At 33.8% G+C, this 18,182-nt stretch overlaps 2 protein-coding genes and 1 long non-coding RNA gene across 3 annotated transcripts; 1 reads left to right on the forward strand and 2 right to left on the reverse strand.

The window, feature by feature from the left end:
* Nucleotides 1–732: 732 nt before the first annotated feature.
* Nucleotides 733–1,106, forward strand: LOC108381025 (uncharacterized). The gene is made up of 3 exons (XR_001849607.1): nt 733–778; nt 946–947; nt 1,054–1,106. It is a non-coding gene; the product is annotated as an uncharacterized LOC108381025 (long non-coding RNA).
* A 6,057-nt stretch (nt 1,107–7,163) lies between these two features.
* Nucleotides 7,164–8,237, reverse strand: LOC108381008 (uncharacterized protein K02A2.6-like). The gene has a single exon (XM_017637416.1). The coding sequence runs from the start codon at nt 8,210–8,212 to the stop codon at nt 7,166–7,168; it is 1,047 nt and encodes a 348-aa protein (XP_017492905.1). The 5' UTR covers nt 8,213–8,237; the 3' UTR covers nt 7,164–7,165.
* A 144-nt stretch (nt 8,238–8,381) lies between these two features.
* LOC108380966 (uncharacterized) lies at nt 8,382–10,380 on the reverse strand. The gene is made up of 3 exons (XM_017637372.1): nt 9,423–10,380; nt 8,468–8,624; nt 8,382–8,388 (listed from the first exon to the last, which is right to left on the reverse strand). Exons 1-3 carry the CDS (start codon nt 10,378–10,380, stop codon nt 8,382–8,384), a joined length of 1,122 nt encoding a protein of 373 aa, XP_017492861.1.
* Between the last annotated feature and the right edge of the window lie 7,802 nt (nt 10,381–18,182).

The following is an 18,182-nucleotide window of genomic DNA, read 5'->3' on the forward strand; positions in this document are numbered from 1 at the left end:
TAATAATACAAAGTCTACTGAGAAAATCGTCAAAATCTATGCTGTATAAGCTTTATCTCCTATAGCACTGATTGTTCAGATAACCGTTTTTACCATATATCTCCTTTATGTAGGAAACTAAACCCAATAAATCGTGTTATCGGTTTACATACCGATTACATAGTAGTGAAAATCACTTAGATTGGTGCCATATAAAGTATATCTTCCATACCTGTGATTGTTTAGATGCGATTTTTTATATAAGTATGTAACTCCTCTATCGATGTATGCAGATGTATTCAAAAGCAGTAATCTGTCAAAGTAAAATTTGCATATGTTCATGAAAGGTATGAAGCCTTCGGCTAGCCGAAGACAGCGCTGCTCATACTTGTTTGTTAATAAGATTAGATTTGCACAGTACATTCAATTTAAAAAATTGAGGTGTCAAACGAAAAGGTTTGACCTTCCGATTTGCAGTAAGGTTTTAGTTTTTGAAGAGAGTTGCAACCTGTGCGAAAAATTAAAAAATGTGGGCTGTTCGTTATATTGCAAGAAATGAGATGTCAAATGAAAGGTCTTGGCCTCCAGATGCGCAATTATATACTATATTTTAGTAGGGTTGCAACCTGTTTAGTTGTTAATCGCATCTTATTTAATATCTACACATACATTCGCGCATACGAGGCCGGATATTGTAAAATAATTACAAAACAGTATGAAATATCCATCATCATGCAAATTTGCATGCCAAGATCTGTACAAAATAACTAAAAGTTAATGTATCTTTGTATCATATTTAGTATATCTGTGTTTGTATGGAAAAGTAGCTTATGTCGAAAGGCTGGATTTAGTATAATGCGGCATTCCCTTTATTCTTTAAACCACAAGGAATTTTTTGATGAGAATTAATAAGAATATTGACTTGCTAGTATCGGAACTATTTCTTGCACGTTTATTTGCCAAAAGTTGTTCAACGGCTCAGCGCCAGTGAGTCATCCGCAATCGTATGCTGTGATTGGCGACTTATACTAAAGCCAGCCTTTCGACATAAGCTACTTTTCCATACGAACACAGATATATACAGAAACACAAACGACAAACTTTTTTCCACTCATTATCACTTTTATCAGGAAAAAATCTCAGATTAGTTACACAAAAATATTCAAAAAATCGCGCTTTTCTTTCAATTACAACAAACAGCGGAATGACAAGTTCAAAACCGATATAGTGATTGTGACACTTATGGTGATTTCGTTTCTACCAAAAACTGTTGCCCTGGCACGGTGCAAAATGTGTTTGCTGTTACACTCAACCCTCTCAAAGGGCATGTTTTTGCCCTCCTGTCCTTGTCCAGCTAACGCATTTCATAATATTATCGTTTTAAGCAGTTATCTGATTTTCAGGGCAACCTTCTCCCATGAAAGAGTTTCAAAGGGCAGAAAATGTGCCTTTGTCTTACAAGAGTGTGACATTTTAAGAAACGAACACAAACTTTTCTCACCGTATGCCCTTGTTTTACAATCGAACACGGAAATATAAAGGGGCAACCAAAATGCAAAATTTTTTGGTAGAAACGAAAACACCATTAATTTTTGGGCTGCTACGTTTCTTATTGCGCAAGGTTGCCAGCAACTATCAATTTACAGTACACATGTTTTCTTCCTTAAATGTTACGATGGAAATTTCCATCATCATACAAAGAAGGGTCACATTTATTGGATTTAATTGACGAATAAATACAGAATATAGAAAAATCAAAAATATGGATCGAAATAAATAATATAATTTTCTCTAACTGTCGCTTTTAAGGAAAAAGTACCAAAATCAAAATCAACGTACCAACGTACCAACGTACCAAATCCTTTTCAAAGTACCAGTTTTGGTACGAAAGTACCGAAATTGGCAACGCTGGTTGCGAAAGCAAACGGCCGGAGAAAATTCGAATTAGCCGGCAGCCGATTTGTTAGCCGCTTTTACAACAAAAATTAGCCGTTTTTAGGAGATTTTCCTATTTGCAACATTTTCTTACAATTTATATATGTATATATATGTTTCCATTTTTACAAATTTAGCGATCCAAAACCTATTTTTCATGTCGAACTCTGTTACATATATACAATTGAAAGACAGCTTTTTCTAATCCGAAAAGTCTTCGAGTACTGGGCCGATTTCAGTGATTTTTATTTTAAGCACATATACATTGACCTAAATATAAACTGGGATGCGACATTTTAGCAAGATTTGGCTATTTTTCTTTAGTCAATTTAATGTTTATTCTTTGTTTATGAAAATATAGCTGATTACTTAAAAATACCATTTATACTTTGTGGAAATAATATGAAAATTCCTCAAATTTTCACCAAAATTTTAATCATAATAATAATCTCAACGGTTTTTACCCTCCATCCCCACGAGGAGCGCGGTCCGTCTGACGTGCGGAACCAATACTTTAAATTTTTGCGCCGAGTCACGATAGGCAGGAGTTTGTTAAGTGTCATGATGTAAAACTGTTCAGCTACAGAACTAATTTCATCAGCTGATTTTATGTCTTTATGTTAATAATTCATTTGTTGAGAGAGGATAGTATCGCTTTCTCAATGCTGAAAAGCGAATCAGATAAATCAAATGTGCTGGAATGAGAATTAAAATCCTGGAATAAGCAACGGAGTGGCTCGTGAAATTCGAAATTAGTTTTACAAAAATAGGGGATAAAAGTGTCTTGGAAGGGTCCAGAAGAAGCGGAATTTAAATTGAGCCTATCAGTAATTTAACTATAAAAATTGTACCAAGCATTTCCCTTCGACCGACAAGTGTAGGAAGATTAATAAGTTTTAATTGGCTCGTATAAGGCAGAAGGTTATATTGAGAATCCCAACGGAAATTTCTTAAAGAAAAAAGTAGGAATTGTTTTTGAATTGACTGTATCTTGTCTGAGTAAATTTGATACCTTGGATTCCAAACCACCGAACCGTATTCCAGAATCGATCTGACTAACGTTGTAAACAGGGTTTTAGTGATATAAGGGTCACTAAATTCCTTTGACCATCGTTTCACAAATGCAAGTACACCTTTAGCCTTGTTGACTGTCACATTAATGTGAAGATTAAAATTAAGTTTCGGATCCATTATAATACCAAGGTCCACAAAATTGTATACCTGTTCCAAATTATGGTTATCTATTGTATAAGAAAGTGGCTGAACAGCTCTTCGCAAGAAGCACATTACTTTACATTTTTCCAGATTTAGAGGCATACGATTTACATAGCATCAGTTAGCGCTGCTGTTTAAGTCTGCTTGTAGCAAATGCTTTTCTTTCATTGATATGTACGATTTATAAATTTTCACATCATCTGCGTACATTAAAATTTTTGAAAATTTTATATCTGTAGAAATATTGTTTATAAAAAGCAAGAACAGAATCGGGCCTAGGTGGCTACCTTGCGGGACTCGTGACGTACCATCTATCATAGCGGTATGAAGATATCCAACGTAGAAAATTAGGTTGAAGACCAAGAAGATCAAGTATATAGATGAGCAACGAGTGATATACTTTATCAAATGCTTTACTGAAGTCGGTATATGTATATAACATCCACATTTTTGTTTTCACTAAACGCTTTTGAGATATAGGTTGTGAACTCAAGTAAATTTGTTGAAGTTGATTTGCCTTTGCAAAACCCATGTTGCCAGTATGAAATGGTAGAGAAGATAGAATGCGTCAACTGATTTGTAATAATTGCTTCAAATAATTTAGGACTTGCAGAGAGCTTAGCTATGCCCCTATAGTTCTCCACCGAGAACCTGCTACCGCTCTTCTTTAGCGGGGTTATGAACGATTCCTTCCATACGGTTGGAAAGATGCCTTCTTTAAGAGGCAAATTAAATAAGGCTGTTAACGGCCTTTTGATACTTCATGGCGGACGGTTTTTTGACACTTCATGGCGGAAGGAAGCCCACGTACATTTTGCTTGGAGTTAACAAAATCATAATTTGATTTGGGGTTATATGTATATTATACGTCGTTTGATTTTACTTTAAGCTTTATAACACTTTTTGTTTAATTCAAAGAACTTGTGACGCAACTTTAAGCAAGACCTGCGAAGACCTTTCCCTGCAGAGAGTGACGTTAGCTTATACCTAACTTTAGTCTGTTTACGCGAACACTAGTGCTAACTATTAACTGTGTATTTTGTTCGAAAAAAGCTAACTACTTTTGTGGGGCGATGGCCGCAAAAAAGTCAGACCTGGATACCTCTGCATTACATGTCAACTAACTTGTAACTAACTACTTTTGGACATAAAATATCAATAAGAAAAACAAAATATTTTTTTGTTTTTTTACTTTTTTATTTACTTATTTATTTACTTTATTTTATTACATTTCATATTTGTTTACATATTCTGCTCTGGGTGGCCCCATATTCGAACACCGTCAGACATAACTTCAAAATGATAGTATAAAATTTCGATCTTCCTTTTATTTGTCCTGAATATGAAAAAGAATCTGCGAAGTTCAGAAAAAAAGTGTATTGAAAGTAATTTTTGTATGAGGATATTTAATAGAAACTTGTAAAGAAAACCAACTCCCGATTGCGTCTGCATGACTCCTGCACGACTTTACAATTCACTTTAAGCTGGTTTTGTCATAGCTAATTAAAAGTGAGGTATTAATCGAAATCTCGCCAAAAAGCTAACTATAAGTTGGTTAGTTTTAACAATTGATAATTTTTCACTGCAGGGTTGCCATCATTAATAGCGTCCAGAATTCTTCCTGTCAAACCAGCACATTTTAGATGGCAAATACCATCACAGAGCCAGCACGATTCAGAATCGCTTTTAATTTGGCAATTATCAAAATCACACTTCATAGTAAAAAATTAAAAACAATTATGTTAATAAGAAGCAAACTAAATTATAACAGATTAGGAGCTGATGTATTTATATGTGGCGATCAGTTTGATTATCACTGTATTATGACACTTAATAAACGCAAGGCAAACAGATGTGTCTGGAATTACTAAAAGAAGTAAACAAAAAGAGCAAAAGAAATGTGCAAAAATAAAAACGATTTCAGTTAAGGAATTACAACAACAATGATATCAACAAATGACTTGGCAAGATTGGATGTATGCTAGTTAAATTTAATTAAATTTAATATAAAACACAAAACTATCACTTAGCTTCGATTATTTTCACACTAAGATGCTTGCAGACACTTTTTGTAACAACTTTAACTCAGAATTCGCACAATAAATTTTTCAAATAGAAAGACAAATCGGAGCACAATATAAGTTGAACCTCACAGCTTGACGTTTGTTTAAACAGCGTAATAAAGTAAAAAATTAAAGTACCTACCATTTACCGCTTATTTTTGGCAATTTTTTTTGTTGACGGTGTGTCTCATTATTATACCTTTATAAGCAAGAAATGGTATTATAACTTTGGTCCAGACAGGTTACAGATAAAATTTGGTAGGTGAGTGTATTTTTATATCGTATTAATCATTTGTCGGAACCGGAAGAATCGGACCACTATAACCTATAGCCTCCATACAACTGATTGTGCAGATATGAGATTTTTTGTTATCACTCCTCCGTTTATGCAGCTAGGAACATTAAATTTAACAATACTTCCACTCATTATCAACAGAAATCTTAGAGTGAAAATTAAAAAGATCAGGTCACTAGAACCCATAGCTCCCATACAACTGATTGTTCAGAATAAGATTTTTCGTTATAACTCCTCCATTTAAGTACCTAGGAACATGTAATTTTACACGGTTATCACTCATTATCAAAAAAAAATACTTTCAGTGAAAATGGCGAAGATTAAGTAGCTATAACTTATAGCCCCAATACAACTGATTGTTCAGATATGAGATTTTTTGCCATAACTTCTTCATTTAAGCAGCTAGGAACATCAAAATTCGCACAGTTTTCACTCATTATTAACAAAATGCTTACAGTGAAAATAACAAAGATGGGGTCACTATAACATATATCTCCGATACAACTGATTGTTCAGTTATGAGAATTTTCGTTACAACTCCTCCATTTATGCAGCTAGGAAAATTAAATTTTGCCATACTTCCATCCATTAACAGAATACTTACAGTGAAAATAACCAATTATTTCCTAAAAATTACATAAATATATGTAGCTCCCATACAACTGATTGCGATTTTTGTTATAACTCCTCCATCTATGTAGCTGGGAACATGAAATTTTGCAATATTTCCACCCATTATCAAAAAAATACTCGGATCGCTATAACTTATTGTGTCCATACAACTTATTGTTCAGATATGAGATTCTTTGTTATAACTTCTCCATATATGCAGCTAGAAACATGACATTTCGCACTATTTTCACTCCTTATCAACAGAAAGTTTACACTAAAATTAACAAAGTTCGGGTCACTATAACCTATTTATTGCCCCCCATACAACTGATTGTTCAGATATGGGGTTTTACTGTAAAACTCTTTTATTTGGACAGATAAAACCGATAAATTTCGTAAGCTATTTTATAAATAATAATACAAAGTCTACTGAGAAAATCGTCAAAATCTCTGCTGTATAAGCTTTATCTCTTGTACCACCGATTGTTCAGTTACCAGTTTTTGCGATCTGTTAAATTAAAATTTTCAGACGTTCATGAAAGGTATGAAGCCTTCGGCATAGCCGAAGACAGCGCTGCTCTTACTTGTTTACAGATAAAAAACTTGTCGAACATACTTTGTATGGCAAAAAATTAAAAAAAGTAAAAAGTCAGCAGTAGCTACTACTACTACAGACCTACTAGTAGGTCCAAATTTGCACTTCATTAAAGCAGAATTCAATAGACTACAAAACTGCATACCATATTTTTTTGTAAAGATGCCGACTAAAAAGTTCAAAATTTTAGTGAAATTTCCAGAAATTTCATAATTTTTGTACAAAGTCCGAAGCTTGGATTTTGTAATGTTCCAATTGAAATAAATGCACGCGCTCGATTTAAGGTTATACTAATAATAATTTTAATATATATTTCATGGAAAACCTCGTGTGACATTGTACGGTATCTATACTAGAAGAAGATGAAAAAAAGGGTAATATGAAATATGTATGTACATATATAAATGAATAATGACAATAGGGAAAAAGGGTTGCCAACTATTGGTAAATACATAACAGTGTCTCCCACGCTTAATAGCGAACATGGTCCTGCAAGTGTGTAGGAGGCCTTCTGATCCTACTCGATCTTCTTACGGGATCGTCTGGCGTTGATAATGGTGTAGGTTGTGAGATTGACGCTGGTCGCGTAGCCGGAGTGGTTACTGTATGTTCAATGTGAATTTCATCTCTTTTTGATCTTCGTTGTACGGGTGGTTCCGCAAGCGTTACAGTCTTCTTCGGTGGATCAATACCAGATTTGTACAATTGGTTTATGTGACGTTTCAATTCATACCCGTCATCTAGTTTTACTTGATAATGAAGATGTCCAAACTTGCGTTTCACCACACCAAATTTCCAACCAGGTTTATTCCTCTGAAACCACCGCACTTGTACTCTATCGCCTACGCTTAGGTGTCGAACTCGGGAATTAGGTACTGCAGATTTCAATTGCTTTACTGGCCGCATAGCGTCCAATTTAATTCTCAGGTCACGTCCCAGGTACATTCGAGCTGGGCTTTGACCATTTGCCAATGGGGTTGCCCTATAGCGAAAAAGGATTTCTCGTAATTTAATATTTAAAGGTACGTTTTCATCATCATTCGCTTTTAGCTTCTTTTTCAAAATTTGGACGTATCTCTCAGCCAATCCGTTAGTTGCTGGATGTCCAGGGGCTATAAACTTTTGGATAATTCCGTTTTCGCAACAAAATTTTCTAAACATTGCACTTTGGAATATTGTTGCGTTGTCCGATACAATTGTTTGTGGTAATCCGTGTGTTGCACAAATATCTTGTAATAAATCTATTGGCTTTTCAGAAGTTGGGGCATCTCTTATTATACGGATCTCCGGCCATTTAGATTTTGCATCTACTAGTACGAAAAAATAGTAATTTTGAAATGGCCCTGCGTAATCAATATGGACTCTTTGAAAATTTTCGATCGGCTCTTCCCAATGATGGGTTACAACTTTCGGAGGGCTTTTCCTCACTTCCGCACAACTAGGACATGATTTTACTATTCGCTCTATATCAGTGGAAATGCCCTTCCAAAAACAGTATTTTCTTGCAAGCTGCTTCATTTTGACTATGCCCACGTGTGTATAATGTAGTTCTTTTAATATTTCTGCACGTAGCTTCGATGGTATAACGATACGATCACCTTTAAATATGACACCATCTTGCAATGAATAATTGGGATCACAATTCTTACCGTCCGCTAAATCTTTCTTTAGTTTTGCGAGTTCCACATCACGTTCTGTTTCGTTTGAAATAGTAGTGACATTGATTGAAAATGTTGATATTTGGTTGATCTTTCCGTCCTGAATATTTCGTACCTCTTCGTCCAAAAAACGTTTAAACGTTGGTATTTCCTTGATGGGTGCTCTCGATAAACATCTACGTTCACATTATCTTCAGCTATACGATGTTGAATCTTGTAGTTGAATCCTTGTAAGAATGAGGCGTAACGCAGTAGTCTTGCTGATGTCATAGCTGGTGTTTTTGCACTTTGATGAAATATTCTTGTTAGGGGGCGATTATCTGTCAATAATATAAACTCTCTTCCGTATAAATACATAAAAAACTTATCAACGGCAAAAATAATTGCTAACGCTTCCCTGTCAAGCTGGCTGTAGTTTGGTTCCGCTTTGGTTAATGCTCTTGAAATAAATGCTATGGGACGCTCCTCTCCCTCAACAATATGTGATAGTACGGCAGCTATACCAGTCGGACTTGCGTCACATGCTAATGTTATCGGCAATGCTTCATTAAAGGGTACTATAACCCTGTCTTTAAGAATTTCCTGTTTGAGGTTTTTGAATGCTTTTTCGCATTGCCCTGTCCAATTAAATTTTCTATTTTTTTCTAAAAGCTGACGTAAAGGAAATGTTAGTGTTGATACATCTGGTAAAAATTTTGAATAATATGTAATCATTCCAAGGAATCTTCTTATTTGCTCTATATTTTCAGGTCTTGGCATGTCTATAATTGCCTGCATTTTATCTGGACATTTTGAAATTTTGTTATGGCTTACTACATACCCCAGATATTTAATTTCTTCTTTAAAATATTCACATTTTCTTTTGTTGACGTGTAATTGATATTTATTTAATCTTTCAAGGCATTTGATTAGGCGGTATTCACATTCTTTCAACGTTGCACCATGGATAATTATGTCGTCGAAATATGCGATTGTACCATCGAGGCCTTGCAATATTTGGTCTAGAATACGGTTAAACTCACTTGGGGCAGTTTTAATTCCAAAAGATAAACGATTCATTTGGTACGTACCTCGGTGTGTTGAAATAGTTTGCACTTCTTTGCTATCGTCATCCACTCGTACGTGAAGATACGCCTTGTATAAGTCTAGTTTACAAAAATATTTTGAGTTCTTTAATGTGTTGAAAATTTCGTCGACTCTTTTGATTGGATAATGTGCGACTTCCAGTTGAGGATTAACAGCTACTTTGTAGTCCACGCATAGTCGCACGTTACCGTCAGGTTTTGGTATTACCACCAATGGTGAACCCCAATTGCTTGTATTAACTTTTGTAATTATACCGTCTCGCTCCAAATTATCAAGCTCATGTTCCACTTTTTCGCGTAGCGCAAAAGGAACCTGCCTTTCTTTTAAGAACACGGGTTTTGCTCCCTGTCGTAATTTTAGACTACAGACCAAGTCCGGAATGCTACCGACTCTTTCTTCGAAAATTTCTGAAAATTGCTGCTCGATTTCCGATATAGAATTTATGTTGTTGTTGCTAGTATCATTTTTAGAACTGTCTTTATCGATTTCGTGTAGATTAATTTTTAAATGACGTATCCATACACGACCTAATAATGCGGTACGTTTTGATGACACAATATACAAGTCTTCTTTGGATTTTCTATTTTTGTAACTTACGTCCACAGTTACGACTCCAATTGGCACAAAAAGATCATCTGTATAGACTCGGAAAGCAATATTTGTTTTTCTTAGCGGTGTCTTGATATTTGATTTCATAAATTGATTTTCCGGCAGCAACGTGTAGCCGGCACCTGAGTCAACTTCGAAGTTTTGTTTTCTTCCATTAATTAAAACATCTGTATAAAATTTTTCTGCATCTATAGATGAACTTTTTGCAGCACTTTGCTCATAAATATCGATAACTTGATTTACACCATAATATTCCTCTTCTGTTGTGTAGGATTCAATTGCATTTGATGTAGCTGCGTTATTGTTTACATTTTTCGATTTCTTTTGCTTCATTTTATCTTGAATACATACTTTCTGCAGGTGACCAGTCTTGCCACATGAACNCTATAGATGAACTTTTTGCAGCACTTTGCTCATAAATATCGATAACTTGATTTACACCATAATATTCCTCTTCTGTTGTGTAGGATTCAATTGCATTTGATGAAGCTGCGTTATTGTTTACATTTTTCTATTTCTTTTGCTTCATTTTATCTTGAATACATACTTTCTGCAGGTGACCAGTCTTGCCACATGAATTACATTTTAACTTGCTTTTATCTATATTGCATTCCTTCGATAAGTGATTACTACGGCCGCATCTTAGACACAAACCTTCTATCCCCAATTCGCTGTAGTTAACTCTTGTTGATGACTTCGAGTTTTTATTTCGGGACCAACTTCGATTACGATTTCTATTGCTACGATAGTTATTCTTACCAACATGTTGACGGATTTGCTGCACATCACTTGTTGAGCCTNCTTGCTTTTATCTATATTGCATTCCTTCGATAAGTGATTACTACGGCCGCATCTTAGACACAAACCTTCTATCCCCAATTCGCTGTAGTTAACTCTTGTTGATGACTTCGAGTTTTTATTTCGGACCAACTTCGATTACGATTTCTATTGCTACGATAGTTATTCTTACCAACATGTTGACGGATTTGCTGCACATCACTTGTTGAGCCGGTTTGGTTTGCAATCACGTTATTATTTATTTTAGCGGCTTCCAACGTTGTTGCTTTTTCAACTATTTGCTTGAATGTTGCCTTCGGGTTTTGTAGAAGCTGTTCTCTAATATGCCCATCGCGTATCCCTCTGATTAGTTGGGATCTTAGAAAAATATCTGAGATAGACTTCCCACATTCGCATACAAACTCACATTCCATTGCTCTTTTCTGTAGAGTAACTACGAAATCTGTCAGAGACTGCTCGCTATTCTGAATTTCACAAAGAAATTTGTGTTGCTCTACCAAAACGTTCTTTGCTGGACAGAAGTGTTTTTCCAGTAATGCTATTATTTCATCATATTTCAGCACATTTATGTTTTTAGGTGATGCCAAAGTTGCTAAACGTGAATACGTCGCTGGTCCAATGTATTGTAGAAGCAATTTTGCACACATATCTTTATCTCCAACAATTTTTCTAATATGGAAATGGTTTTCCAGGCGCTCTTTATATGTTTTAAATGGTTCTACTTTTGGATCGAATGCTTCGAAGGTTGAAATTATGTTGACGTTGGTACTGCTCGTTTGTTGATTTGCTGCGATTTGCTGTTGCTGCTGTTGCATCGTGGTCATCATGGCGGTTATCGCCTGAAGCAATTGTTGAATTTGGGTCTCCATTTTATTGTAATGTTATGACCGTTCACGTCACTTTAATGCTTGAGTTGCCTATTTAAATAACACTTTTCGATTTTACTACTCGTCGCCATTTATTGTAATGTTCCAATTGAAATAAATGCACGCGCTCGATTTAAGGTTATACTAATAATAATTTTAATATATATTTCATGGAAAACCTCGTGTGACATTGTACGGTATCTATACTAGAAGAAGATGAAAAAAAGGGTAATATGAAATATGTATGTACATATATAAATGAATAATGACAATAGGGAAAAAGGGTTGCCAACTATTGGTAAATACATAACAGATTTATATGGTGTTTGTTAAGTAATCAGCTATATAACATTGAATAAACTAAAGAAAAATAGCCAAAACTTGCTAAAATGTCGCGTCCCAGTTTATATTTGGGTCACTGTATTTTTTCCAAAGAACGTAACGGGGATTTTTTAATAAAATATTTGTTATAAATGTCTTTAATTTTAATGTGGCAAAAACTCTGTGGGAAGAAAATGGGCGCGTTCATAAGACGTAGTTGTTGTCTAATCGTTGACTGTTTGTTTTAGAAACGCACAATTGAGTAGTTCCGCGCAGCTCAACAGTTGGCAACATTCCGCCATTTTTTCCATGGCAAAATTTTTTCGTTACTTGAACTCAACGTGTTGGGTTAGCCTTAACAGCGGATCGAAAAGACTTACGGCGTTTGTATTAAATGAAGCGCCGTTTTGTTAGGTGCCAGCTATAAACAAATTTATTAAATTTTATATTACTGATGTGATAAAGTATCTAAAATATTTTATAATAATACTACGTTTTTAAATATATATTTATTAGGATGTTTGTTTTATAATTGTACACTCTTTAATTCATTATAACATTGAAAGCGTTTTTCAACATAGCGGCAACTCAGCGTTGAATTGCAAATATTATCGGCGAAACTATCTCTGTTTATTGCAACTTCATTTGTTTACATTTAACAGCTGTTCATTTGACAGCATATTCATAGAGCCGTTTCTAAGACGTTATTGCTGGGTTCAACCGTTGCCAACAGTTTCGTAGCAGTTGAGCTAAACAGCTACCTCTTATGAACGTGAATAATTGTATCGTGGTGCTAATATCCTTTAGTGTTGCTTATTATTGCCCTCTGGCAGGCATGTCTAGAGAGTGAGCAGGTCTTTAAAAACGGGAACGCTTCGAATATATGGACATCAAAATAAAATTATATAGTTAATTTAATTATTAAAAACGTAAAAAGCGACCGGCTTGTTCAATATAAATTACTGTTTTTTTTCTCGAAGTAATGTTGCCCTATTTTCCTCAGCCTTTACACAGCTTTACGTGTTAATTTCTCAAAATATTGCCCTCCGGATAAGCAAAAGTGCTATACTTTCTACTAAAATAGCCATTTTGCAGGACGAAAAGTAACCTATGCAAATTTTACCATAAAAGAAGAAAAATTTTTCAATAAAAAAAGGCCATAAGTTTGTAATTCATCTATTTTTTATATTTATGTAAGTAGTACAAACATGGCTTCTGATGTTGAGCTTTAATTAATCAAGTATAACGACAGTTTCCTTTGTTAACTAAAAATAATTTTTTCTTAAGCTTTCAACTTTATTCAAATAAAACATATTAATTTTAGCTGAATCATTTTAGCCGTTTTTTTTTTGCCAATTTAGCCGGTCGGCCCAAAAAGTTCTGGCAATACTGATTACAAAACTGCGTTCGAATTTAACTGCAACTGCAGTATATCTACTGCTCTTTTTAGCGAGATTCAGTGTTCTACTGCGGTTATTTAAAATCTACTAGGATTTATTTTCAAGGTTATTTTTGTATTACTCTGTTTATTCAAGACAAAAAGCATCTTTTACAACCACTTGAATTACTACAATTTTTGAAAAAATATAAATTTGTCGACCGGAAATATATTTTGAATCAGCAAAAGGTGTTTCTGCAACATAACATTTCGTTATTTATGTATATACGTATTTGTGTGTAAAATATATCATGTTATTAGTATAAAACAAGGAATGAAACCGAAACCCAAACCGAAACCGTAACCGTGTAAAACCGTTTCGTTTTTCAAAACCGAAACCGAAACCGTAACCGTTATCTTGACCTGAAAAGGAACGATACCGAAACCATTTCAATCACAGGTTTCAATCGGTTTCCAGAAATTTACAAAAATAATAAATAAAAATTTCTTTGAAATAAATGATTTATTTAACCAAAATCAGCAACATTTTGCTAAAATTCTTGTTAAGTAGTAGATAAATATGGCAAGGTAACTTTTCGCAAACATCTGCTGATGACTTTGTTGTTGTGAATCGATAATCGATTAATTATATTTAAGTAGTTTCTTTCCCGTACGCAATGCGAGATCCCGCGTGTGCCCAAAATAGCCCAGAAATCATTCCTGTACTCAACAAAATGGGTAATAGAGAGCGAAAATTCGAGCGTATTCGATCGTAAGTGTATTCTTCTTCCTGTCCGAAACAGCCCGGAATTTTTCTCCGAGTAAAAATGGATAAAGTGTCAAAGTGCATATCAGCTGTATTGTGTTTACATGTTGCCTGCATTTACTTGGTGCTTTTAAGGAAAAGTTAAGGAAAATGGCCTGTTGATGTATTTTCAATCTATGTACTTAAAATCAAATTTGTGAAACCAAAATTCAATTTCCAAGTGTTTGCATTTAATACCATGTTCTGACCGACAACCAAAACATTTTTCCTTCATTTTCTTTTCATTTACAACCTTTAACTTTCATTCTTATTTTGCTTTGGCCAGGCAATTAACAATAAATCCGAAATGGCGTATTAAAGATGATAAAATATGACGTCCACTTCGATAAATAATCGAAAAAAACTAGTGAAGACACCGATTGGAATGAGTGGAAAGTGAGTTTTCAAGTAGGTTTCAGCGAAAACTGGTTTTCGTTTAACAGATTTTATATGGACGAAAACACAAGTTTCAGGTCGAAAACCAGTTTTAGCAACGAAAACATGTTTCCGATGTCGGTCAGAACATGGTATAAGTGACAAAAACAAGAACAACGTGAATCAGCTGCTTCTCGACTTGTGGGCACGAAATGTGGGTTTTTGCGTTTCCGTACTTCTGAACTTTGTTCCATTCTCTCTCTCTTATTCTCTAATTACCAAATCCGGTCCGGATTGTTAGGGAAAGAACCTAGTGTTGATATTATCAGTGAACTGTAATTTTCGATTTTCTTTCCTCAACGTTTAAGACATTGTGATTTAAATAATATCAACAAAATTTCTGTGAAAACCGAAACCGGAACGAAACCGAAACCAAAACCGAAATAAATTTTGAAGAACGAAACCAAAACCGAAACCGAAACACTTGGCAAAACCGAAACCCAAACCGGAACGTTATTTTGAATCGGTTTCATTCCTTGGTATAAAATCTAAAATCTACTACGTTAAAATTCGTTTTGCTGCGTTTGATTTTTAAATTCACTGCGGTTTACGAATTTCTTCGTCCGAACCTTGGTCACCTCAAAAAATCGTCATTTCGGCTAAAAAACGTCAAGTTTTTATTTATTATACTTTTTTAACAATAAAAATAACTAACAAAATTAAATCCAATAAATATGACCACACAATACATAACCAAGGTATAAAAAAAATAAAGTAAAATAATAAAAAATAATAAAGTAAAATAATTTGAATTATTTTTTTATTTAATAAAAATATAGTTTATTTTTTAACAAAAATCGAATAAAGCTCATTTTTTCGATATAAAAAATCTTCGAACATACTTCGTATGGAAATACGTAAGTCCTAGCTATTTCAAACTTGCACTTCACTGTACTACAATCAAATGGGTTACAAAACATCATACTCAAAATCCTTTTAATAGTGCGTATCATAACTATAAGAGAACAACATATTCAAAAGTTTTGACTATTTATTTTATTAACCGACTTCAAAAAAAGGAAGAGGTTATCAGTTCGTCGGAATTATTTTTTGTTTTATGTATGTTACCGCATAACTTTGAGCCACGTTAACCGATAGTTCTTTTTTCATCGGAAAAGTGGTACCTCAAGGGTGGTCCCATACTAATTTTGTTTGGATCCGATAATTGGATCATGAGGAAATTAACGATAATCTTAATTTTTATATGAGAATTGAAGTCAGTTTTCAATTTTGCTTAAAAATAACTTGTTCTTATTTTATTTTAGTTTATTTTAGTTATTTGTTGTAGTTATAGCTGATTTTTTAATTAATTAACGTTTTTAATTAGATACATTACTTGCTTTTCGATATCTTGCATGCTTAATTTGTAAGTCTCATTAAAGTTAAAACATAATGGTGCATGTTCATATTCGAATCAAAGACGAAACTAAAAATAATTTCGACTTTTGGAAAATTTTTCTATAAAAGTGTTTTCAGAGAGCTGAAATTATTTTTGCTTTCATCTTTGTTTTGACCATGCATTTATCCCATTCTGTTTTACATTGAAACGTAAATTTTTGAATCTAGTATTTCCTATCTTTTACTATCTAACTGATCTCTATATAAATGGCTTCACCTGTTTCATGCTCTTTTCTAGTGATTACAAGAAATACACACTTTGTTACTGTTATTACATTTCATCGCTTTTAACTTAGTTTTAAGTATCGCGAATTCATTAATAAAGCTGTCCTCAAATCGAAAGGACTCGTTCTTCCTGATTACATTGTAACCTAAACTTACCTATTTTTAATAAAATTAGCTGGGGAAATACTCCATAAAAAAATTGGTCACTAATGGGTTAAAATATCGTCATCAATGCGTTAAGTCAAAGTCGTAAATGGGTTAAATTATTCATAATTTGCACAATAATAAAATCAAATTAACTTAACATAAGGTATTACAATAAACTTGGTCACCAATGGGTTAATGCATGATCAATAATGGGTTAAGACGTCAAAAATTTACTCTTAAAAAGTAGTTAAATGGAAAGAAAATGATTTCAGAATTTTGAGCACCCGTTTATATGGGGTGGCCCCAGTGTGCAGCTGAAACAAATATAAAAGCAAAATATAGACCAAAGCGCCAAGACATAAATTTAAGAACAAAGTACTTTTCGAACGCTTTTTTGCGATAAGATTGTCTACTCCACTGGTATGAAGTTTTTCAAGATTTTGATCCAGTTTAAGAGTGTAATATTAGCTAATGTTAGCTTTGTTAACTAATAGATACTCTTGACTAAAAATTTTCCCTCTGCTATTCTTCTGTCCATTTCAAATGAGTGTCGGAAGCAGCGTTGCCACGAGCTTGAAAAAAAAGTATCAGTTGCCAAGCAGAAAAAGTATCAAAGGCAACGCAACTTTTTTAACCTTTATTTAAAAAATAAATAATAAATAAAATTTTTTACATAGCTATAAAAAAATGTTATATTACTTGCTTTAAAAAACAGAGAATATGTATGCTTATTTGCATAACGAAAAATAAACTTATAGGGCCTCTAAACCACACAAAATCGTTGCGCAACCCAAGACTAGTACAAGTCAAATTGTGGAAATAACTACACAATAAAATTGCGCAAACCTTATTTTGGTGAAACGTTGCTCAAGTAAATATGTGCAAGAAATATTAATAGTATTATTATTGATAGTTTTCAAAAATTCATTTCTGACAGCCAAAAGTATCATTGTGAACAAAAAAGTGCCAAAGTATCAAATCTTAAAACTCTAGAACAAATTTAAGTTAACTAAAAGCACGGTTGTAGAACAAAACTAGATAAATTCATGGTTGTATTTCGAATTACGTTTTCCTTTAACAACCTTTTACATACATACATTGCACATATGTAGTTAAGTGGAAAACAAAAAATCAAAAATCATCATTACGGGGGGAAAAATCGTCAAAACGTCATTGAGCTAAAATAACGTCAAAATGACGACGAAAACGTCAATTCGGCAACGCTGTCTGCGTGTGTGGCCGGAATGAAGAGCAAGTATTCGTGAGCACTCACCAGGGATGCTAACTTATACAAAGCACGTTCTCCCGATTTTCGGAAAAAAATCCCCCATTTTCAATGGTATTCCTCCAAACGATTTTATTTCATTACTTGAGAAAACTTAAAAAATATGTGTATCTATGCAGATTTTTTCATTTTAAGGTATAATACCTACAAGTGTTGCCACAAATTTTTTTTATTTTTTACCAAAATCACCGGAAAAAGTTACCAAATTCAAAAAAAAATTACCAAACTTATTTTATGTGCAGAACTGTACAAACATACATATCGATGCCTTTCTGCATCAAAAAGAAAATTTTGAAAAAAATGTCGCTTATGTTCAACAATTTTTATTGAGCTCGAGGCCGTTTTTTAATGAAAACTTATTGTGGAAAAGCAACAATAATTTGAAAAAATGGTAGAAGTGATAGCTATTTCGGAAATCACCACATTTCCTCATCAGACTTCTTTCAGTAGGATTCGAACCGACGATCCCACTGACTC

This window comes from Rhagoletis zephyria, unplaced genomic scaffold (genome assembly GCF_001687245.7).
Source record: "Rhagoletis zephyria isolate East Lansing unplaced genomic scaffold, Rhagoletis_zephyria_1.1 Rzeph_scaffold_00130, whole genome shotgun sequence".
NCBI classification, from domain to species: domain Eukaryota; kingdom Metazoa; phylum Arthropoda; class Insecta; order Diptera; family Tephritidae; genus Rhagoletis; species Rhagoletis zephyria.